The sequence below is a fragment of the Heptranchias perlo genome, chromosome 22, assembly GCF_035084215.1.
Source record: "Heptranchias perlo isolate sHepPer1 chromosome 22, sHepPer1.hap1, whole genome shotgun sequence".
NCBI classification, from domain to species: domain Eukaryota; kingdom Metazoa; phylum Chordata; class Chondrichthyes; order Hexanchiformes; family Hexanchidae; genus Heptranchias; species Heptranchias perlo.
This window is the reverse complement of record NC_090346.1, coordinates 52,205,203-52,228,916: the sequence shown is the minus strand read 5'-3', so window position 1 is coordinate 52,228,916 and position 23,714 is coordinate 52,205,203. Positions and strand designations below refer to the sequence as shown.

Here is a 23,714-nt window from a genome sequence, read left to right as displayed (position 1 = left end):
AAGGAGAAACGATCGAGGGTTCTTTACAGCCTCTGGTACATGGAAAAATGGTTAGGAATGAGTCACTCATGGATGGTGCTGCTTAATTAGTCGGCCATACTGAGATGAATGACCCTCTCACTACAACGGATGATTTAGCAAGTGTAAAGTAACACTTTGACATTTCGGCTTCTAATCTCAGCCAGTCAAGGGAGGAATATATCCAACTTATTGTCAGAAAATTTTGACAAAATACAAAGTGCAGCTGGTGTGCAGATACAGCCAAGCCTGGAAGCAGTTAAGCAGCCTATAGTATACAATATAAAATGGAATGAAAGTGCAAGGAATTTTGGGAATGTTGGAACCTTTTGAAAAGGAATGCCGTGCGGCTTTGATTTTTTTTGATGACTTTGAATCACAGTCAAGGCTGGCCAACAGTAAAGGGATTTTGTCTGTTGGAATTAGTTGGAGTCTTTTGGTAAGCACACTGGAGCGAGTGACTGTCAGCAAGCTCTTTAAACAAACAATAGAATAGAGGGGGGAGGAAAAGAAAAAAATGCAAAGACGGAGCCATTTTGTTGAAAAGCTGTTTGGAAGCAAAGTCTAGATCCAGCATGGGATTGGTTGCAACATACGACTGAATTGTGTAAAGTTGCAGAATTATGGACAGTTGCAGTGGCAACATGGCAGGGAGAACACTGATATTGGACAAACAATATTAATTAGAAAGTCAATACAGACAGATACCTCAGCCACTGAAGACAGTATCTGTTCTGAGCACTGGATTGCTGCAGGTAATTGGGAAAGGAGAGATAACTCACTCAGGGTAGCATTCTTGGTCATCGCTTATTCCTTACAATATTCTTAATAAGGTGCTCCAAATTTCTCAAAGGGAAGGAGAGTGGAAAAAAAGAGCGGTGCAGGTGAGTTCAGTACTCTACGTTACCCCATCAAACACTCCCAGGGCAGGTACTGCTCAGAGGGTGGGAGGGGCAGGAGGACTAAATGACTGTATATAAACAGAGTAGCAGTGCACAGTGAACAGTTCACAGTGGAAGCTGTGAGTAACAGTACACAGAGAGTGGGATTGAATGAGACAGTGACACAGAGATGCTGAAGTAACAAGTCAGGGACCCTCCAGCACTCATTCTCACACTCACTCCCTGAAAGGGGGGTAGAGGCAGAAACCCTCAACGCATTTAAAAAGTACTTGGATGTGCACTTGAAGTGCCGTAACCTACAGGGCTACGGACCAAGAGCTGGAAAGTGGGATTAGGCTGGATAGCTCTTTATTAGCCGGCAAAGACACGATGGGCTGAGTGTCCTCCTTCTGTGCTGTAAATTTCTATGACTATGATTCTCTGCAGCTCTCCTGGCAGCAGTGTGGTATCGAGGGATTACAATAGTCGTTGCAACTGTTTCTGACAATTGGGACAGCGACTTCTTTACAAAGAATCTACAGCACAGAAACAGGCCATTCCGTCAATGCCGGTGTTTGTGCTCCACACGTGCCTCCTCTTATCCCTCTTCATCTAACAATATCAACATATCTTTCAATTCCTTTCTCCCTCATGTGTTTATCTAGATGCATTTATGCTAGTTTCTCCAACTACTCCTTGTGGTAGTGAGTTCCACATCCTTAGCACTCTCTGGATGAAGAAATTTCTCCTGAATTCCCTATTGGATTTATTAGTGATTATCTTATATTTATGACCTCAAGTTTTGGTCTCCCCTGTAAGTGGAAATATTTTCTCTACATCTACCCTATCAAACCCTTTCATTGTCTTAAAGACCTCGATCAGGTCACTCCTCAGTCTTCTCTTTTTTAGAGAAAAAAGCCCCAGCCTGTTCAATCTTTCCTGATAGGTATAACCTCTCAGTTCTGGTATCATCCCAGAAAATCTTGTTTGCACCTTCTCCAGCTCCTTTATATCCTTTATATAGTGTGGAGGCCAGAACTGTGCACAGTACTCCAAGTGTGGTCTAACCAAGGTTGTGTACAAGTTTAGCATAACTGCTCTGCTTTTCATAGAATCATAGAAGTTTACAACATGGAAACAGGCCCTTCGGCCCAACATGTCCATGTCGCCCAGTTTATACCACTAAGCTAGTCCCAATTGCCTGCACTTGGCCCATATCCCTCCATACCCATCTTACCCATGTAACTGTCCAAATGCTTTGAAAAGACAAAATTGTTCCCGCCTCTACTACTGCCTCTGGCAGCTCGTTCCAAACACTCACCACCCTTTGAGTGAAAAAATTGCCCCTCTGGACCCTTTTGTATCTCTCCCCTCTCACCTTAAATCTATGCCCCCTCGTTACAGACTCCCCTACCTTTGGGAAAAGATTTTGACTATCTACCTTATCTATGCCCCTCATTATTTTATAGACTTCTATAAGATCACCCCTAAACCTCCTACTCTCCAGGGAAAAAAGTCTCAGCCTATCCAACCTCTCCCTATAAGTCAAACCATCAAGTCCTGGTAGCATCCTAGTAAATCTTTTCAGCACTCTTTCTAGTTTAATAATATCCTTTCTATAATAGGGTGACCAGAACTGTACACAGTATTCCAAGTGTGGCCTAACTAATGTCTTGTACAACTTCAACAAGACATCCCAACTCCTGTATTCACTGTTCTGACCAATGAAACCAAGCAAGCTGAATGCCTTCTTCACCACCCTATCTACCTGTGACTCCAATTTCAAGGAGCTATGAACCTGTACTCCTAGATCTCTTTGTTCTATAACTCTCCCCAACGCCCGACCATTAACGGAGTAGGTCCTGGCCCGATTCGATCTCCCAAAATGCATCACCTCACATTTCTCTAAATTAAACTCCATCTGCCATTCATCGGCCCACTGGCCCAATTTATCAAGATCCCGTTGCAATCCTATCCCTCTAGAAATCCTATCCCTCTAGTTTTCAATTCTATCCCTCCAGAAATGAACCCCAGTGCTTTGTTTGCTTTTTTAATGGCCTTATTAACCTGTATCACTACTTTTAGTGGTTTGTGTATCCGTACCCCTAAATCCCCTTGCTCGTCTACCCTGTTTAGATTCGTATTTTCCAAGGAGTATGTGGCCTCTTTATTATTCCGACCAAAATGTTCCACCTCATCTATATTGAAATTAATTTGCCAATGACACAACCATTCTGCAAGTTTATTAATGTCTTCCTGTATTTTGTCACAGTCCTCCTCGGTATTAACTATACCCCCAATTTGGTGCTGTCCTCAAATTTTGAAATTGTACTTTGGATTCCCAAATCAAAACCGTTTATGTACATGGTGAGCAACAGTGGTCGCAGCAACGATCACCGTGCAACACCACTTCTCACCTTTTGCCAGTGTGAGTAACTACATTTAATCCCTACTCTCTGCTTTCTGTTTTGTAGCCAGCTTGCTATCAATTCTGCTACTTGAAACACCCACAGTGCAGGTACATCAAGGGTTAGATACAGAGTAAAGCTCCCTCTACACTGTCCCGTCAACCACTCCCAGGGCAGGTACAGCATGGGTTAGATACAGAGTAAAGCTCCCTCTACACTGTCCCATCAATCACTCCCAGGGCAGGTACAGCATGGGTTAGATACAGAGTAAAGCTCCCTCTACACTGTCCCATCAAACGCTCTCAGGGCAGGTACAGCACGGGTTAGATACAGAGTAAAGCTCCCTCTACACTGTCCCATCAAACACTCCCAGGGCAGGTACAACACAGGTTAAATACAGAATAAAGCTCCCTCTGCATTGTCCCATCAAACACTCCCAATGCAAGGACAACATGGGCTAGATACAGTGGAAATGCATAAAGAGATACCTGACCATATTAACTTTTTAATACACCTAAACCATAAATGAAGAAATGCATGATGGATATTTGACCATACCAACTGACCAGCTAATTCAATTTAAAGCTCATATTTTAGTTTCTCATGAAAGACACACAGAAGCACAATTGTCGAATTACTTCAAGTTTTCTCATGCTGATAACTGTCTGACTAACAGAAATGAATGACCATATAGCCTTGAGACTAGGTACAGACTTACTGATAAAAAAGACAGTGTCTTAGGGAAAAACACTTTCCCAGGCCTGTGTCCAACATCACGAGACAGTCATGAGGAACCAGAGGGTGGGTTCCCTATTTTGATTGACTAACTACCTGAACCAATAAAGAATGTACGTGTACGCCCATATTCTATGACAGGTGGGCGTTGCTAATGAACCGTATAAACGTGAGCTGTTTCTTGAACTCAGCGAAGACGTAGCCCTGACCATTGCTTGGGGTACTCTTCCCTTGTATACAAGTTTCTTAATAAATTCTTACTTGTCTGAATTAAGTGTTTGGGAGTTAATGCGTTGTATATAATAGGTAATATTAAGTTTAAGTTTTCGACAATACTGAGTGAACCTCTCTCTACACTGTCCCATCAAACACTCCCCTGGCAGATACAGCACGGGTTAGATACACAGTAAAGCTCCTTCTATAATGTCCCATCAATCACTCCCATGGCAGGTACAGCACGGGTTAGCAAAGAGTACAGCTCTCTCTACACTGCCCCATCAAACACAAGGCAGAATATAGAAAGTTCAGAGGAGAAGTGAAAAAGGAAATAAGAGGGGCAAAGAGAGAGTATGAGAATAGACTGGCGGCCAACATAAAAGGGAATCCCAAAGTCTTCTATAGGCATATAAACAGTAAATGGGTAGTAAGAGGAGGGGTGGGGCCGATTAGGGACCATAAAGGAGATCTACTCATGGAGGCAGAGAGCATGGCCGAGGTACTAAATTAATACTTTGCATCTGTCTTTACCAAGGAAGATGCTGCCAGAGTCTCAGTAAAGGAAGATATAGTTGAGATACTGGATGGGCTAAAAATTGATAAAGAAGAGGTACTAGAAAGGCTAGCTGTACTTAAAGTAGATAAATCATCCAGTCCTGATGGGATGCATCCTAGGTTGCTGAGGGAAGTAAGGGTGGAAATTGCGGAGGTCCTGGCCATAATCTTCCAAACATCCTTAGATACAGGAGTGGTGCCAGAGGACTGGAGAATTGCAAATGTTACATCCTTGTTCAAAAAAGGGTGTAAGGATAAACCCAGCAACTGCAGGCCAGTCAGTTTAACCTCAGTGGTGGGGAAACCTTTAGAAACAATAATCCAGGACAGAATTAACAGTCACTTGTACAAGTGTGGATTAATTAGGGAAAGCCAGCACGGATTTGTTAAAGGCAAATCGTGTTTAACTAACCTGATAGAGTTTTTTGATGAGGTAACAGAGAGGGTCGATGAGGGCAATGCAGTTGATGCGGTGTATATGGACTTTCAAAAGGCGATGATAAAGTGCAGCATGGTGACTTATTATCAAGATTGTGGCCCATGGAATAAAAGGGGTAGTAGCAATATGGATACAGAATTGGCTAAGGGACAGGAAACAGAGAGTAGTGGTGAACGGTTGTTTTGCGGACTGGAGGGAGGTGTTCATTGGTGTTCCCCAGGGGTCGGTGCTGGGACCACTGCTTTTCTTGATATATATTAATGACTTGGACTTGGGTGACCAGGGCACAATTTCAAAATTTGCAGGTGACACAAAACTTAGAAGGGTAGTAAACAGTGAGGAGGATAGTGATAGACTTCAAGAGGATATAGACAGGCTGGTGGAATGAGCAGACATGTGGCAGATGAAATTTAATGCAGAAAAATGCAAAGTGATACATTTTGGAAGGAAGAACGAGGAGAGGCAATATAAACTAGAGGGCACAATTCTAAAAGGGGTACAGGAACAGAGAGATCTGGGGATATATGTGCACAAATCGTTGAAGGTAGCAGGACAGGTTGAGAAAGCGATTAAAAAAGTATACAGGATCCTGGGCTTTATAAATAGAGGCATAGAGTACAAAAGTATGGAAGTCATGATGAACCTTTGTAAAACACTGGTTCAGCCACAACTGGAATATTGTGTCCAGTTCTGGGCACCGCATTTTAGGAAAGATGTGAAGGCCTTAGAGAGGGTGCAGAAGAGATTTACTAGAATGATTCCAGGGATGAGGGACTTCAGTTACGTGGATAGACTGGAGAAGCTGGGGTTGTTCTCCTTGGAACAGAGACGGTTGCGAGGAGATTTGATCGAGGTATTCAAAATCATGAAGAGTCGAGACAGAGTAGATAGAGAGAAACTATTCCCATTGGCGGAAGGGTCAAGAACCAGAGGTCATAGATTTAAGGTGATTGGCAAAAGAACCAAAGGTGACATGAGGAAAAACTTTTTTACACAGCGAGTGGTTAGGATCTGGAATGCACGGCCCAAGGGGGAGGTGGAGGCAGATTCAATCATGGCCTTCAAAAGGAAACTGGATAAGAACTTGAATGGAAAAAATTTTCAGGGCTACGGGGATAGGGCGTGGGAGTGGGACTAGCTGGATTGCTCATGCATAGAGCCGGCACAGACTCGATGGGCTGAATGGCCTCCTTTTGCACTGTAACCTTTCTATGATTCTACCAGGGCAGGTACAGCATGGGTTAGATACAGAGTAAAGCTCCCCCACACTGTCCCATCAAACACTCCCAGGGCAGCTACAGCACGGGTTAGATACAGAGTAAAGCTCCCCCACACTGTCCCATCAAACACTCCCAGGGCAGCTACAGCACGGGTTAGATACAGAGTAAAGCTCCCCCACACTGTCCCATCAAACACTCCCAGGGCAGGTACAGCATGGGTTAGATACAGAGTAAAGCTCTCTCTACACTGTCCCATCAAACACTCCCAGGGCAGCTACAGCACGGATTAGATACAGAGTAAAGCTCCCTCTACACTGTCCCATCAAACACTCCCAGGGCAGGTACAGCACGGGATGAATGCAGAGTGTCATTCATCTGGGAGAGTGCTTGTCCTATAAACTAAGTTCTCTCAAGAGCTTGCTGCGCAGATGGCTGTAAATTGTTAAAATGAGACTGAAGGGAAATCTCTAACTGCTGCCTGACGTCTCTCCATGTGTCTTAAATCGAGTTACATCGAGTCCACAGTGCAGAAACAGGCCTTTTGGCCCAAATGGTCTATGCCGGCCTTTATGTTCCACACGAGCCTCCTCCCAACCTTACAGATGTAAGGAATCTTACAACACCAGGTTATAGCCCAACAATATTATTTTAAAATCACAAGCTTTCGGAGATTATCTCCTTCGTCAGGTGAGTAGTGAATGAGAGGTTCTCAAATCGCATATCTTATATTAGGCTGGGACACCATCACACCCATCAAAGGTGCCGTTGGTGTTCAGACAGGTTAGCCACGGAAAACAGTAGGTCCCAGTATGCTGAATACACAATGTGTCAAATTACACAGACAGAGAGAAAGAGACCCGGAAGGCAGAGAGAGAGAGAGAAAATTTCCAGTTGTATTAAAAACAGATAACTTTTTTTTCCTGCTGGTGGGGTTACGTGTAGCGTGACATGAACCCAAGATCCCGGTTGAGGCCGTCCTCATGGGTGTGGAATTTGGCTATCAATTTCTGCTCGACGATTTTGCGTTGTCGTGTGTCTCGAAGGCCGCCTTGGAGAACGCTTACCCGAAGATCAGTGGCTGAATGTCCTTGACTGCTGAAGTGTTCCCCGACTGGGAGGGAACCCTCCTGTTTGGCGATTGTTGCGCGGTGTCCATTCATCCGTTGTCGCAGCGTCTGCATGGTCTCGCCAATGTACCATGCTCCGGGGCATCCTTTCCTGCAACGTATGAGGTAGACAACGTTGGCCGAGTCACAGGAGTATGAACCATGTACCTGGTGGGTGGTGTCCTCTCGTGTGATGGTGGTATCTGTGTCGATGATCTGGCATGTCTTGCAGAGGTTACCGTGGCAGGGTTGTGTGGTGTCGTGGACGCTGTTCTCCTGAAAGCTTTCATACTGGGACCTACTGTTTTCCGTGGCTAACCTGTCTGAACACCAACGGCACCTTTGATGGGTGTGATGGTGTCCCAGCCTAATATAAGATATGCGATTTGAGAACCTCTCATTCACTACTCACCTGACGAAGGAGATAATCTCCGAAAGCTTGTGAGTTTAAAATAAAATTATTGGACTATAACCTGGTGTTGTAAAATTCCTTACATTTGTCCACCCCAGTCCATCACCGGCATCTCCACATCATGCCAACCGTACAGGTCATCGGCTCTATTACAGGTCACTGACTCTATTACAGGACATCGGCTCTATTACAGGTCATCAGCTCTATTACAGGTCATCAGCTCTATTACAGGTCATCAGCTCTATTACAGGTCATCGGTTCCAGGTTACTGACTTGCTCCATTGAATCCAATCTGATTTCTCCACTTTTTGTATCAGACTCTGCTCTGTTTTCTACTCAAAAGTTTCCCTTCGGCTTTGGCTAAGAAAGTGCTTAATCGTGACCAATACTTCCCCCCCACCTATCTCACCAACCTTTCCCCACTGCAGCTGTCACTGTCGAACCTTCCGCCTCTCCATCATGCCTTTCCCCTCACCCTGATCCCTTTCCCCTCACTCTGACCCCTTTCCCCTCACTCTGACCCCTTTCCCCTCACTCTGACCCCTTTCCCCTCACCTTGACCCCTTTCCCCTCACCCTGACCCCTTTCCCCTCACTCTGACCCCTTTCCCCTCACTCTGACCCCTTTCCCCTCACTCTGACCCCTTTCCCCTCACCTTGACCCCTTTCCCCTCACCTTGACCCCTTTCCCCTCACCCTGACCCCTTTCCCCTCACTCTGACCCCTTTCCCCCCACCTTGACCCCTTTCCCCTCACCCTGATCCCTTTCCCCTCACCCTGACCCCTTTCCCCTCACTCTGACCCCTTTCCCCCCACCTTGACCCCTTTCCCCTCACCCTGACCCCTTTCCCCTCACCTTGACCCCTTTCCCCTCACCCTGACCCCTTTCCCCTCACCCTGACCCCTTTCCCCTCACTCTGACCCCTTTCCCCTCACTCTGACCCCTTTCCCCTCACCCTAATCCCTTTCCCCTCACCATGACCCCTTTCCCCTCACCATGACCCCTTTCCCCTCACCATGACCCCTTTCCCCTCACCATGACCCCTTTCCCCTCACCATGACCCCTTTCCCCTCACCATGACCCCTTTCCCCTCACTCTGACCCACCACCATTCTCATCCCTACCACACCACCACTTCTCCTTGCAGCTCTCATGATGGCAATATTCCTTCTTGTCCTTGTTTTGTAAACCTTGCAGCTTCCACATCCTCCCCATCATCTCCGGCCACTTCTGCCATCTGCACAATCTGATCCAAGCACCACATGCATTTCTGCTCCTCTCCCTGTTTTCTGGAGGCTCCACTACCTGCACAAGTCCTCAGTCCATTGACTTTTCCACCATCTCTAAAACCAGCTGCTCTTCCCTGGGTATATTTTTGTGCAACCACAGCAGAGCAACAGCTGCCTAATCCCTTCTTCCCACACTCTTGCCCATGCCCTGAACATGTGCTTTCCTCCATTTAGTACATTGGATCCCATATTCCTGATGCAGTCAGCTGTATGCTGGGGACACCAAATGTAGATTGGGTATTGGGTTTTTGAACAATGCAGTTTTATCTTTTCACATGATGCTCAGTTCTTTTCTTCTCATTTCAAGCCCCATCTGCTGTTCTCACTCCTTTACAAGAAAAAATAACTAAAACATAAGGCGTTGGTGAAAAATTACTGGGATCAGGGAAAAGGGAAAGAAAGATTAACCACTGTGTCTCAATGTTGTGTTGGAAATATGCCTTGTACCTGTGAGCTATTAGCTGTATATCTGAGCCAGCGAGCGTGATCTCGAATGTTTCACCACGACACCCACCCAATGCAATATCCGCATGCCATAAATAACGGGATTTGACAAGTCAGACAGAAGACTATTGCCAAAGATGTTCAGGGAGGTTGGAGGGGCCATGTATTTTCAAGCATTATCTTACTTCTCCAGATTAATTAGTTAACAAGTGACATACTACATGTCAATGTGCATGTGAAATTCAATAAAAATTTTCAGGTTTCAATTGTAAATAGAAACACCTCAGTCTCCAAATGTATTTGGCTACTATACTGATCACTCTCACCGATCGCTCTCACCGATCGCTCTCACCGATCGTTCTCACCGATCACTCTCACCGATCGCTCTCACCGATCGCTCTCACTGCCTGGGTTTTACTTCCACTATTTTTTTTAAACTGAATTTTATGTTTATCATGATGAGAGATATTAGTACTGAGGAATGGAATACTATTCGATTGGAAGCACCCAATCACAGCATCAAACACTCCCAGGGCAGGTACAGGGTTAGATACAGAGTAAATCTCCCTCTACACTGTCCCATCAAACATTCCCAGGACAGGTACAGCACGGGTTAGATACAGAGTAAAGCTCCCTCTACACTGTCCCATCAAACATTCCCAGGGCAGGTACAGGGTTAGATACAGAGTAAAGCTCCCTCTACACTGTCCCATCAAACACTCCCAGGACAGGTACAGGGTTAGATACAGAGTAAATCTTAGCAGCAACAAACACAACTGGTAGCATTAAAAACGTTATTCTGCATTGCTACAAATTTCTGTGCTTATAAATCCAGTGGAAGGCCTGGCGAGATCCCTTTTCAGTTAAATATAATTCTCCACAAGAATATCTGACAAAAATGAAGCATTTTTGCTAAATATTTAAAATGGTATTGGTTGTAACCTTGTCGTGGTACACAAGGGCTTAAGGACTAGCTTTACTCACAGAAATCATGTTGCAGCTTCTGCTAATTCATTTGTTGCAGCTAGTCAGGTTGTTGCTGCGTATTTACCGGACAAAGGCCGAATGCATTCCATTCAAATATAAACAGTTAGTTGAAATATATTTTCAATTGTCAATTCAATTTGAATCAACAGCCAGTTATTGAAATTCAAGGAAGGTATTTATCAACTTAAGATGGAGAGTGAAGTAGTTGAATCCGAAACTAGGCTCCTGAATCTAAATAAAGGAAATTACGAAAGTATGAGGTGTGAGTTGGCTATGATAGATTGGGGAACTTCACTAAAAGGGATGACGGTGGATAGGCAATGGCTAATATTTAAAGAACGTGTGCAGGAATTATAACAATTATTCATTCCTGTCTGGCGCAAAAATAAAACAGGAAAGGTGCCTTAACCGTGGCTTACAAAAGAAATTAGGGATAGTATTAGATCCAAAGAGGAGACATATAAAATTGCCAGAAAAAGCGGCAAGCCTGAGGATTAGGAGCAGTTCAGAATTCAGCAAAGGAGGACGAAGAGATTGATTAAGAGGGGAAAAATAGAGTATGAGAGTAAACTAGCAGGGAACATAAAAACTGACTGTAAAAGCTTCTATAAATATGTCAAGAGAAAAAGATTAGTGAAGACAAATGTAGGTCCCTTACAGTCAGAAATCGGGGAAATTATAATGGGGAACAAAGAAATGGCAGAACAATTAAACACATACTTTGGTTCTGTCTTCACAAAGGAGAACACAAATAACCTTCCAGAAATGTTGGGGAACCAAGGGTCCAGTGAGAGGGAGGAACTGAAGGAAATCAGTATCAGTAAAAAAATAGTGCCAGGGAAATTAATGAGGCTAAAGGCTGACAAATCCCCAGGGCCTGATAATCTACATCCCAGAGTACGAAAGGAAGTGGCCCTGGAAATAGTGGATGCATTGGTGATCATCTTCCAAAATTCTATAGACTCTGGAACAGTTCCTACAGATTGGAGGGTGGCAAATGTAACCTCACTATTTAAAAAAGGAGGGAGAGAAAAAACAGGGAATTACAGACCAGTTAGCCTAACATCAGTAGTGGGGAAAATGCTAGAGTCTATTATAAAAGATGTGATAACAGAACACTTGGAGGGCATTAACGGGATTGGACAAAGTCAGCATGGGTTTACGAAAGGGAAATCATGCTTAACAAATCTACTGGTGTTTTTTGAGGATGTAACCAGTAGAATAGATAGGGGAGAACCAGTGGATGTGGTGTATTTAGGTTTTCAGAAGGCTTTTGATAAGGTCCCACACAAGAGGTTAGTGTGCAAAATTAAAGCACATGGGATTGGGGGGAATATACTGGCATGGATTGAGAATTGGTTGACAGACAGGAAACAGAGAGTAGGAATAAACAAGTCTTTTTCCGAGTGGCAGGCAGTGACTAGTGGGGTACCGCAGGGATCAGTGCTTGGGCCCCAGCTATTCACAATATGTATCAATGATTTGGATGAGGGAACTGAATGTAACATTTCCAAGTTTGCAGACGACACAAAGCTGGGGTGGAATGTGAGCTGTGAGGAGGATGCAAAGAGGCTCCAATGTGATTTAGACAAGTTGGGTGAGTGGGCAAGGACATGGCAGATGCAGTATAATGTGGATAAATGTGAGGTTATCCACTTTGGTTGTAAAAAGAAAAAGGCAGATTATTATCTGAATGGTGATAGATTGGGAAAAGGGGAGGTGCAACGAGACCTGGGTGTCCTTGTACACCAGTCACTGAAAGCGAGCATTCAGGTGCAGCAAGCAGTTAGGAAGGCGAATGGTATGTTGGCCTTCATTGCAAGAGGATTTGAGTACAGGAGCAGGGATGTCTTACTGCAGTTATACAGGGCCTTAGTGAGACCACATCTGGAGTATTGTGTGCAGTTTTGGTCTCCTTATCTGAGGAAGGATGTCCTTGCCATGGAGGGAGTGCATCGAAGGTTTACCAGACTGATTCCTGGGATGGCAGGACTGATGTATGAGGAGAGATTGGGTCGACTAGGCCTATATTCACTCGAAGAATGAGAGGTGATCTCATCGAAACATATAAAATTCTAACAGGACTAGACACACTAGATGCAGGGAGGATGTTCCCGATGGATGGGGAGTCCAGAATCAGGGGTCACAGTCTCAGGATACGGGGTAGGCCATTTAGAACCGAGATGAGGAGAAATTTCTTCACTCAGAGGGTGGTGAACCTGTGGAATTCTCTACCACAGAAGGCAGTGGAGGACGAGTCATTAGATGTATTCAAGAAGGAGATGGATATATTTCTTAATGCTAAAGGGATCAAGGGATATCGGGAAAAAGTGGGAACAGGGTACTGAGTTCGACGATTAGCCATGATCATTTTGAATGGAGAAGCAGGCCCGAAGGGCTGAATGGCCTACTCTTGCTCCTATTTTCTATGTTTCTATGTTAACTTGTCTATTTTTTTGTTCTCAGTATTTAGGTGATACTGGCAAAGTTGCATTTATTGCCCATCCCTTGTTGTCCTGAGAAGGTAATGCTGGATCAGCTGCATTCCTTTTCCACAATGATGTTCGGTGGGGAATTCCACAATTCTGACCCAGTGATGATGAAGGAACTATGATATATGTTTAAATTAGTATTGTGTGTGACTTGGAAGGGAATTTGGAGTTGATGGTGTTCCCATTACATTGCTGCTCTTGTCCTTTTCCGTGGTAGAAGTCACAAGAGAGGGAAGTGCTGATGAAATAACCTTGGTGAGTTGGTGCAGTGCATCCTGTCGATAGCATATACAGCAGTCACGGAGCGCCAGTGGTGGATATGGAGTCCCCTGTCAGGGGCATCGATCAAGTGAACTGATCTGTCCTGGATGGTGTTGAGCTTCTTGAGTGTTATTGTGTCTGCACTCATTCAGGCAAGTGTTGAATATTCCATTACAGTCCTGTCTTAAACCTGAGAAATATTGGAGAGGCTTTGAGGGGTTAGCCTGTGAGCCACTCATCACAGAGTACCCAGCCTCTGGTCTGCTCTTGTAGCCACAGTGTTGATTCTGGTCAAAGGTGATCCCCAAGATGTCGATGGTGGGGTCTCGGTTATCGTGGTGCCATTGAAGGTCAAAGGGAGATGACTGGGCTTTCTCTTGCTTGCGATGGTCATTACCTGGCACTTATATGTGGTGAATGTTAGCTGGCTGGGTTCATAGAATCATAGAATGGTTACAGCACAGAAGGAGGCCATTCGGTCCATCAAGCCCTTGCCGGCTCTTTGTAAGAGCAATCCAGTTAGTCCCCACGCTCTTTCCCCATAGCCCTGCAAATTTTTTCCCTTCAAGTATTTATCCAATTCCTTTTTGAAAGCCACGATTGAATCTGCTTCCACCATCCTTTCAGGCAGCGCATTCCAGATCATAATTACTCGCTGCGTAAACAAGTTTTTCCTCATGTCACTTTGGTTCTTTTGCCAATCACCTTAAATCTGTGTCCTCTGGTTCTCAACCCTTCCACCAATGGGAACAGTTTCTCTTTATTTGCTAACCTACAATTCATGATTTTGAAAACTTCTATCAAATCTCCTGTCAACTTTCTCTGCTCTAAGGAGAACAACCCCAGCTTCTCCAGTCTATCCACGTAACTGAGGTCCCTCATCCCTGGAACCATTCTGGTAGATTTATGGTTAGATTTATCTGTGAGGAGCTGGATAGGGTGGTAATGGGCAGGGTTAGATTTAGCTGGGAGGAGATTGATAGAGTGGTAATGGGCTGGATTAGATTTATCCTGTTTTTTGTGGATAGGACATACCTGGGCAGTCTTCCGCATTGTCGGGTAGATGCCAGTGTCATTGCTTGGAGCAGCTTGGTTCGGGAAGTGACAGCTCTGGTGCACGGGTCTTCAGCTGTACAGCTGGGGTGTTGTCAGGGGCTTTAGCCTTTGCTGTGTCCAGTGCACTCAGCTGCTTCTTAATGCCACACAGAATCAACCAAATTTGCTACAAAATAGTATCTGTGAGATGGGAACCTCAGGAATCATCCAGTTGGCACTTTTGGCTGAAGACACTTCCAAACGCTAAAGCCTTGAATCACCACCATTCTCAAGTGAATGGACTAGAGTTATAGAGCTTTGCTCTGACCTGTTGGTTGTGTGATCACTTAGCTCTGTCCATAGCTGCTGCTGTTGGGTTTTAGCGCAGGTAGCCCTGTGTAGTCACTTCACTAGGTTCGTACCTCATTTTAAGGTTTGCCTGGTGCTGCATCTGGCACACCTTTCTATGCTCTTCATTGAATCAGGGTTGGTCTCTTGGCTTTATGATGATCAATGAGTGAGAGATGTGCTGCATCCTGAGCTTACAGATTGTGGTGATAAAAAATCCTGCTGCTGCTGATGGCCCACAGTGCCTCATGGGTGCCCAGCTTGGGCTGCTAGATCTGTCCTTAGTCTTAGACTCAGCACGGTGGTAGTACCACACTACATGATGGAGAATGTAAAATCAGTGAGTATGCCTGGAAATTCTGAAGAGTGTCAGTTGGGCCAGATAGTTTCTGTAGTTGGTGGTAAAAGGAAAAACAAACTACTGTGTAAGAATATTACTGGTGTCAGAGTTTAGCACAGCAACCACAAATTATTTATTCAGTTTATTAACGAGGAGCTAGCAAAACTTAACAACTCCTGTAAAAATACGTGTTTGCTTGTTCTTTTACTATAAATTTGTTTGAAAGTTAAAACCTAAGTCAAAATCTAATGTATTGTTATTCTATCATCTTCTGCAGAGAAGGAGCTAAAATAAATTGAAGGGGTTTCTCTGCTCCTTTCCTGAACATGCTACGAATTTGCCTTGATATCTGGACACGTGCAAAACATTGCCTGGGACGCAAGGAGTGAGAATCTACAAGAGGATCTGAAATGCAGAAGCCAAAAATATCGAGAATAAAAAAGCCAAAAGAATCCCATAAATGAACCCTCTTAATTTATTCTTCACAAAACTTTTCTTTACCTTTAGGAAACAGGCCATAGCTCAAAGATGAGACAACATGGGGCTTTGCTGTCTGACTTGCTCCTTACTCAATGCGACTGATGACTCCCATGACTGGGTCAGGCACCAGCTCCTATAACAAGTAATGGCAGCAAAAACAAACAAAGAGAGACTTACTGATACAAGGGGCAACTGGGGATCGGCTCTGCTGATAACCCTTAGCACATCGATTGCACGTAATGCCAGTCACACCATCCTTGCATGGGCATTGTCCTGTCGTCTGATTGCAGGTTTTACCAGCTGCACCAACAGGGTGACAGTCACAAGCTGTGGAAGGGAAGAAATGGGCACAAATCAGTCAAAGTGGCAGATAAATGCAACCATTCAGGAAGTCACAGACTGTGCCTTCACAAAGAAATGATCCAGAGACCAAGATTAGAACAATTCATCAGAATCTTTCTCTATCTGCGCCGAATTGTTCATGACTGAACCTGTAAACAGCCAATAGCAACACAGATATAGATGGTTAAAGATGTTGCTTTGCTTTCCATTGTTTGCTGTGCTTATCAAAGAGAGGGATGTGTCTGCTGGGAAATAGGACATTCATTACCCAGGGCAGGTACAGCACAGGTTAGATACAGAGTAAAGCTCCCTCTACACTGCCCCATCAAACACTCCCAGGGCAGGATAGCACGGGGGGTTAGATACATAGGAACATAGGAATATAGGAGCAGGAGTAGGCCATTCAGCCCCTTGAGCCCGCTCCGCCATTTGATAAGATAATGGCTGAGAGGAGCCGAGCCGAGCGGAGGGAGCGTCCAATAAAAGGCGGGATTTCAGAGCGCTGAGAACAGCTGAGAGGAGCCGAGCCGAGCGGAGCTGCGACCGAGTTCGAAGTGACGTCAGGAATCAGATCGGGACGCGACACAGGGGAGGCACCTGATTGGTGAGTAGGTTCAGGTGAGTATTTCTACTTATCGACAGGAACCAAAGTAAAAATAAAGGGAAGGTCTGCAGGTCTTATAGGAAGTAACGTTTATTTTTTAGTGAATCAAGGTCCCTAGTGTAGTTAACATTCTCTAAATTGAGAACAATTTAAAGGAGTAAACTCCTTAAAGGGAGTGGTAAGTAGTTTTTCTTTCCTTTTTTTTTCTCTTGACATTGTAGTTGTTCTTAAGCTAATTTAAGGGTTAAGTCATGGCAGGAGATCCCAGAGCCGTGTCATGTTCCTCTTGTGAGATGTGGGAATTCAGGGCTCCTTCCTGTATCCCTGATTCCTTCACCTGCGGGAAGTGTGTCCAGCTGCAGCTATTGTTTGACCGCTTGACGGCTCTGGAGCTGCGGATGGACTCACTTTGGAGCATCCGCGATGCTGAGAAAGTCGTGGATAGCACGTTCAGTGAGTTGGTCACACCGCAGATAAAAATTACTGAGGGAGATAGTGAATGGGTGACCAACAGACAGAGGAAGAGTAGGAAGGCAGTGCAGGGGTCCCCTGCGGTCATCTCCCTCCAAAACAGGTAAACCGTTTTGGATACTGTTGGGGGAGATGGCTCACCAGGGGAAGGTGGCAGTGGCCAGGTTCATGGCACCGTGGCTGGCTCTGCTGCACAGGAGGGCAGGAAAAAGAGTGGCAGAGCTATAGTGATAGGGGACTCGATTGTAAGGGGAATAGACAGGCGTTTCTGCGGACGCAACCGAGACTCCAGGATGGTATGTTGCCTCCCTGGTGCAAGGGTCAAGGATGTCTCGGAGCGGCTGCAGGACATTCTGGAGGGGGAGGGTGAACAGCCAGTTGTCGTGGTGCATATAGGCACCAACGATATAGGTAAAAAACGGGATGAGGTCCTACAAGCTGAATTTAGGGAGTTAGGAGTTAAACTAAAGAGCAGGACCTCAAAGGTAGTAATCTCAGGATTGCGACCAGTGCCACGGGTTAGTCAGAGTAGGAATGACAGGATAGCTAAGATGAATACGTGGCTTGAGAGATGGTGCAAGAGGGAGGGATTCAAATTCCTGGGCCATTGGAACCGGTTCTGGGGGAGGTGGGACCAGTACAAATTGGACGGTCTGCATCTGGGCAGGACTGGAACCAATGTCCTAGGGGGAGTGTTTGCCAGTGCTGTTGGGGAGGGTTTAAACTAATGTGGCAGGGGGATGGGAACCGATGCAGGAAGTCAGTGGGAAATAAAGTGGTGACAGAAACAAAAGGCAGTAAGGGAGAGTGTACAGAACATGACCGGACAGATGGTCTGAGAAAGCAGGGCAAAGACCAAGGGAAGTCTAGATTAAACTGCATTTATTTCAATGCAAGAAGTCTGATGGGCAAGGCAGATGAACTCAGGGCATGGATGGGTACATGGGACTGGGATGTTATAGCTATTACTGTAACATGGCTAAGGGAGGGGCAGGACTGGCAGCTCAATGTTCCAGGGTACAGATGCTATAGGAAAGATAGAGCAGGAGGTCAGTGAGGAGGGGGAGTTGCGTTCTTGATTAGGGAGAACATCACGGCAGTAGTGAGAGGGGATATATCCGAGGGTTCGCCCACTGAGTCTATATGGGTAGAACTGAAAAATAAGAAGGGAGAGATCACTTTGATAGGATTGTACTACAGACCCCCAAATAGTCAACGGGAAATTGAGGAGCAAATATGTAAGGAGATTACAGACAGCTGCAAGAAAAATAGGGTGGTAATAGTTGGGGACTTTAACTTTCCCAACATTGACTGGGACAGCCATAGCATTAGGGGCTTGGATGGAGAGAAATTTGTTGAGTGTATTCAGGACGAATTTCTCATTCAGTATGTGGATGGCCCGACTAGAGAGGGGGCAAAACTTGACCTCCTCTTGGGAAATAAGGAAGGGCAGGTGACAGAAGTGTTAGTGAGGGATCACTTTGGGACCAGTGATCATAATTCCATTAGTTTTAAGATAGCTATGGAGAAGGATAGGTCTGGCCCAAAAGTTAAAATTCGAAATTGGGGAAAGGCCAATTTTGATGGTATTAGACAGGAACTTTCAGAAGTTGATTGGGAGAGTCTGTTGGCAGGCAAAGGGACGTCTGGTAAGTGGGAGGCTTTCAAAAGTGTGTTAACCAGGGTTCAGGGTAAGCACATTCCTTATAAAGTGAAGGGCAAGGCTGGTAGAAGTAGGGAACCTTGGATGACTCGGGAGATTGATGCCCTAGTCAAAAGGAAGAAGGTGGCATATGACATGCATAGGCAGCTGGGATCAAGTGGATCCCTTGAAGAGTATAGAGGTTGCCGGAGTAGAGTTAAGAGAGAAATCAGGAGGGCAAAAAGGGGATATGAGATTGCTTTGGCAGATCAGGCAAAGGTGAATCCAAAGAGCTTCTACAAATACATAAAGGGCAAAAGGGTAACTAGGGAGAGAGTAGGGCCTCTTAAGGATCAACAAGGTCATCTATGTGCGGAACCACAAGAGATGGGTGAGATCCTGAATGAATATTTCACATCGGTATTTACGGTTGAGAAAGGCATGGATGTTAGGGAACTTGGGGAAATAAATAGTGATGTCTTGAGGAGTGTACATATTACAGAGAGGGAGGTGCTGGAAGTCTTAACGCGCATCAAGGTAGATAAATCTCCGGGACCTGATGAAATGTATCCCAGGACGTTATGGGAGGTTAGGGAGGAAATTGCGGGTCCCCTAGCAGAGATATTTGAATCATCCACCGCTACAGGTGAGGTGCCTGAAGATTGGAGGGTAGCAAATGTTGTGCCTTTGTTTAAGAAGGGCGGCAGGGAAAAGCCTGGGAACTACAGACCAGTGAGCCTGACATCTGTAGTGGGTAAGTTGTTAGAGGGTATTCTGAGAGACAGGATCTACGGGCATTTGGAGAGGCAGGGACTAATTAGGAACAGTCAGCATGGTTTTGTGAGAGGAAAATCATGTCTCACGAATTTGATTGAGTTTTTTGAAGGGGTAACCAAGAAGATAGATGAGGGCTGTGCAGTAGACGTGGTCTACATGGACTTGAGCAAAGCATTTGACAAGGTACCGCAAGGTAGGTTGTTACATAAGGTTAAATCTCATGGGATCCAAGGTGAGGTCGCCAATTGGATACAAAATTGGCTTGACGACAGAAGACAGAGGGTGGTTGTAGAGGGTTGTTTTTCAAACTGGATGCCTGTGTCCAGCGGTGTGCCTCAGGGATCGGTGCTGGGTCCGCTGTTATTTGTTATTTATATTAATGATTTGGATAAGAATTTAGGAGGCATGGTTAGTAAGTTTGCAGATGACACCAAGATTGGTGGCATTGTGGACAGTGAAGAAGGTTATCCAGGATTGCAACGGGATCTTGATAAATTGGGCCAGTGGGCCGATGAATGGCAGATGGAGTTTAATTTAGATAAATGTGAGGTGATGCATTTTGGTAGATCGAATCGGGCCAGGACCTACTCCGTTAATGGTAGGGCGTTGGGGAGAGTTATAGAACAAAGAGATCTGGGAGTACAGATTCATAGCTCCTTGAAAGTGGAGTCACAGGTGGATAGGGTGGTGAAGAAGGCATTCAGCATGCTTGGTTTCATTGGTCAGAACATTGAATGCAGGAGTTGGGATGTCTTGTTGAAGTTGTACAAGACATTAGTTAGGCCACACTTGGAATACTGTGTACAGTTCTGGTCACCCTATTATAGAAAGGATATTATTAAACTAGAAAGAGTGCAGAAAAGATTTACTAGGATGCTACCGGGACTTGATGGTTTGACTTACAGGGAGAGGCTAGACAGACTGGGACTTTTTTCCCTGGAGAGTAGGAGGTTCAGGGGTGATCTTATAGAAGTCTATAAAATAATGAGGGGCATAGATAAGGTCGATAGTCAAAATCTTTTCCCAAATGTAGGGGAGTCTATAACGAGGGGGCACAGATTTAAGGTGAGAGGGGAGAGATACAAAAGGGTCCAGAGGGGCAATTTTTTCACTCAAAGGGTGGTGAGTGTCTGGAACGAGCTGCCAGAGGCAGTAGTAGAGGCGGGAACAATTTTGTCTTTTAAAAAGCATTTGGACAGTTACATGGGTAAGATGGGTATAGAGGGATATGGGCCAAGTGCAGGCAATTGGGACTAGCTTAGTGGTATAAACTGGGCGACATGGACATGTTGGGCCAAAGGGCCTGTTTCCATGTTGTAACTTCTATGATTCTATGATTCTATGATCACTCTCTACCCCTGGTTTTGCACTCTGTCCTTTGTCTGTGATCACTCTCTCTCCCTGGTTTTACACTCTGTCCTTTGTCTGTGATCACTCTCTCTCCCTGGTTTTACACTCTGTCCTTTGTCTGTGATCACTTTCTCCCTGGTTTTACACTCTGTCCTTTGTCTGTGATCACTTTCTCCCTGGTTTTACACTCCGTCCTTTGTCTGTGATCACTCTCTCCCTGGTTTTACACTCTGACCCTTTTCTGTGATCACTCTCTCTCCCTGGTTTTACACTCTCCTTTATCTGTGATCACTCTCTCCCTGGTTTTACACTCTGTCCTTTGTCTGTGATCACTCTTTCTCCCTGGTTTTACACTCTGTCCTTTGTCTGTGATCACTCCATCCCCCTGGTTTTACACTCTGTCCTTTGTCTGTGATCACTCTCTCTCCCTGGTTTTACACTCTCCTTTATCTGTGATCACTCTTTCTCCCTGGTTTACTCTGTATCTCACCCATGAGTGATGTCAGAGTGAGGTGAGAATCAGCGCAGAAAGGAAGGTGAGGCAGAACCCGGGGAATATAGGAACAGGAGTAGGCCATTCAGCCCCTCGTGCCTGCTCCGTCATTTGATAAGATCATGTCTGATCTGTGATCTAACTCCATAAACCTGCCTTTGGCCCATATCCCTTAATACCTTGGTTGCCAAAAAGCTATCTATCTCAGATTTAAATTGAGCAATTGAGCTAGTATCAATTGCCGTTTGCGGAAGAGAGTTCCAAACTTCTACCACCCTTTGTGTGTAGAAATGTTTTCTAATCTCGCTCCTGAAAGGTCTGGCTCTAATTTTTAGAATGTGCCCCCTACTCCTGGAATCACCAACCAGCGGAAATAGTTTCTCTCTATCCACCCTATCTGTTCCCCCTAATATCTTATAAAATTCGATCAGATCACCCCTTAACCTTCTAAACTCTGGAGAATACAACCCCAATTTGTGTAATTTCTCCTCGTAACTTAACCCTTGAAGTCCGGGTATCATTCTAGTAAACCTACGCTGCACTCCCTCCAAGGCCAATATGTCCTTCTGAAGGTGTGGTGCCCAGAACTGCTCACAGTACTCCAGGTGCGGTCTAACCAGGGTTTTGTATAGCTGCAGCATAACTTCTGCCCCCTTGTACTCCAGTCCTCTAGATATAAAGGCCAGCATTCCATTAGCCCTGTTGATTATTTTCTGCACCTGTTCATGACACTTCAATGATCTATGTACTATGTCCCTTTGGACATCCACTGTTTTTAACTTTTTACCATTTAGAAAGTACCCTGTTCTATCCTTTTTTGGTCCAAAGTGGATGAACTCACATTTGTCTACATTGAATTCCATTTGCCACAGTTTTGCCCATTCACCTAATCTATCAATATCCCTTTGTAATTTTATGTTTTAATCTACACTGCTTACAATGCCACCAATCTTTGTGTCATCCGCAAACTTAGATATGAGACTTTCTATGTCTTCATCTAAGTCGTTAATAAATATTGTGAATAATTGAGGCCCCAAGACAGATCCCTGTTGGACTCCACTAGTCACATCCTGCCAATGTGAGTACCTACCCATTATCCCCACTCTCTGTCGCCTTTCGCTCAGCCAACTTCCTAACCAAGTCCGTACTTTTCCCTCGATTCCATGGGCTTCTATCTTAGCTAACAGTCTCTTTTGTGGGACTTTATCAAATACCTTCTGGAAGTCCATATAAATAACATCCATTGACATTCCCCTGTCCACTACTTTAGTCACCTCTTCAAAAAATTCAATCAGGTTTGTCAGGCACGACCTACCTTTCACAAATCCATGCTGGCTCTCTCTGATTAACTGAAAATTCTCGAGGTGTTCAGTCACCCTCTCCTTAATTATAGACTCCAGCATTTTCCCCACAACAGATGTTAGGCTAACTGGTCTATAATTCCCTGGTTTCCCTCTCTCTCCTTTCTTAAAAAGCGGAGTGACATGTGCAATTTTCCAATCTAGAGGGACAGTTCCTGAATCTAGAGAACTTTGAAAGATTATAGTTCGGGCATCTGCAATGTGCTCACCTACTTCCTTTAAAACCCTGGGATGGAAACCATCTGGTCCTGGGGATTTGTCACTCTTTAGTGCTATTATTTTCTTCATTACTGTTGTTTTACTTATGTTAATTTTATCGAGTCCCTGACCCCGATTCAATATTAGTTTTCTTGGGATTTCCGGCATGCTATCCTCTTTTTCTACTGTAAATACTGACGCAAAGTAATTGTTCAACATGTCCGCCATTTCCCCATTGTCAATGACAATATCCCCACTTTCAGTTTTTAAGGGGCCAACACTGCTCCTGACCACCCTCTTTTTCCTAATATAACTCTAAAAGTTCTTCGTATTGGTTTTGATATCCCTTGCAAGTTTTTTTTCGTACTCCCTTTTTGTAGCTCTTCGTATCTGTTTTGTGACCCTTTGTTGATCTTTGTATCTTTCCCATTCGTCAGGATCTGTGCCATTTTTTGCCTTTTTGTATGCCCTTTCCTTATGTCTTATACTGTCCCTTACCTCTTTAGTTCTCCATGGCTGTTTTTCTTGGCAAGTAGAGTTCTTGCCCCTCAGGGGTATAAACCAATTCTGCATCACGTTAAATGTTTCTTTAAACATTTCCCACTGATCATCAGTCGTTTTACCCATTAACAGATTTGCCCAGTTTACTGTGGACAGTCTCTGTCTCATCCCATTGAAGTCGGCCTTGCCCAAGTCTAGAATCTTAGCAGCTGATTCACTTTTTTCCCTTTCAAACACTACCTTGAACTCGATCATGTTATGATCGCTATTGGATAGATGTTCATGCAAAGTTAAGCTGTTAACTAAATCT

At 44.8% G+C, this 23,714-nt stretch overlaps 1 protein-coding gene across 1 annotated transcript in view; it reads right to left on the bottom strand.

Moving 5' to 3' along the window:
• The window catches only part of LOC137340829 (netrin-3-like), a 395,369-nt gene that overhangs the window by 177,705 nt on the left and 193,950 nt on the right, over nt 1-23,714 (bottom strand). The window contains exon 3 of the mRNA XM_068003642.1: nt 15,843-15,992. Within this exon, the coding sequence (XP_067859743.1) occupies nt 15,843-15,992 (150 nt within the window). The remainder of the gene's footprint in view (nt 1-15,842; nt 15,993-23,714) is intronic.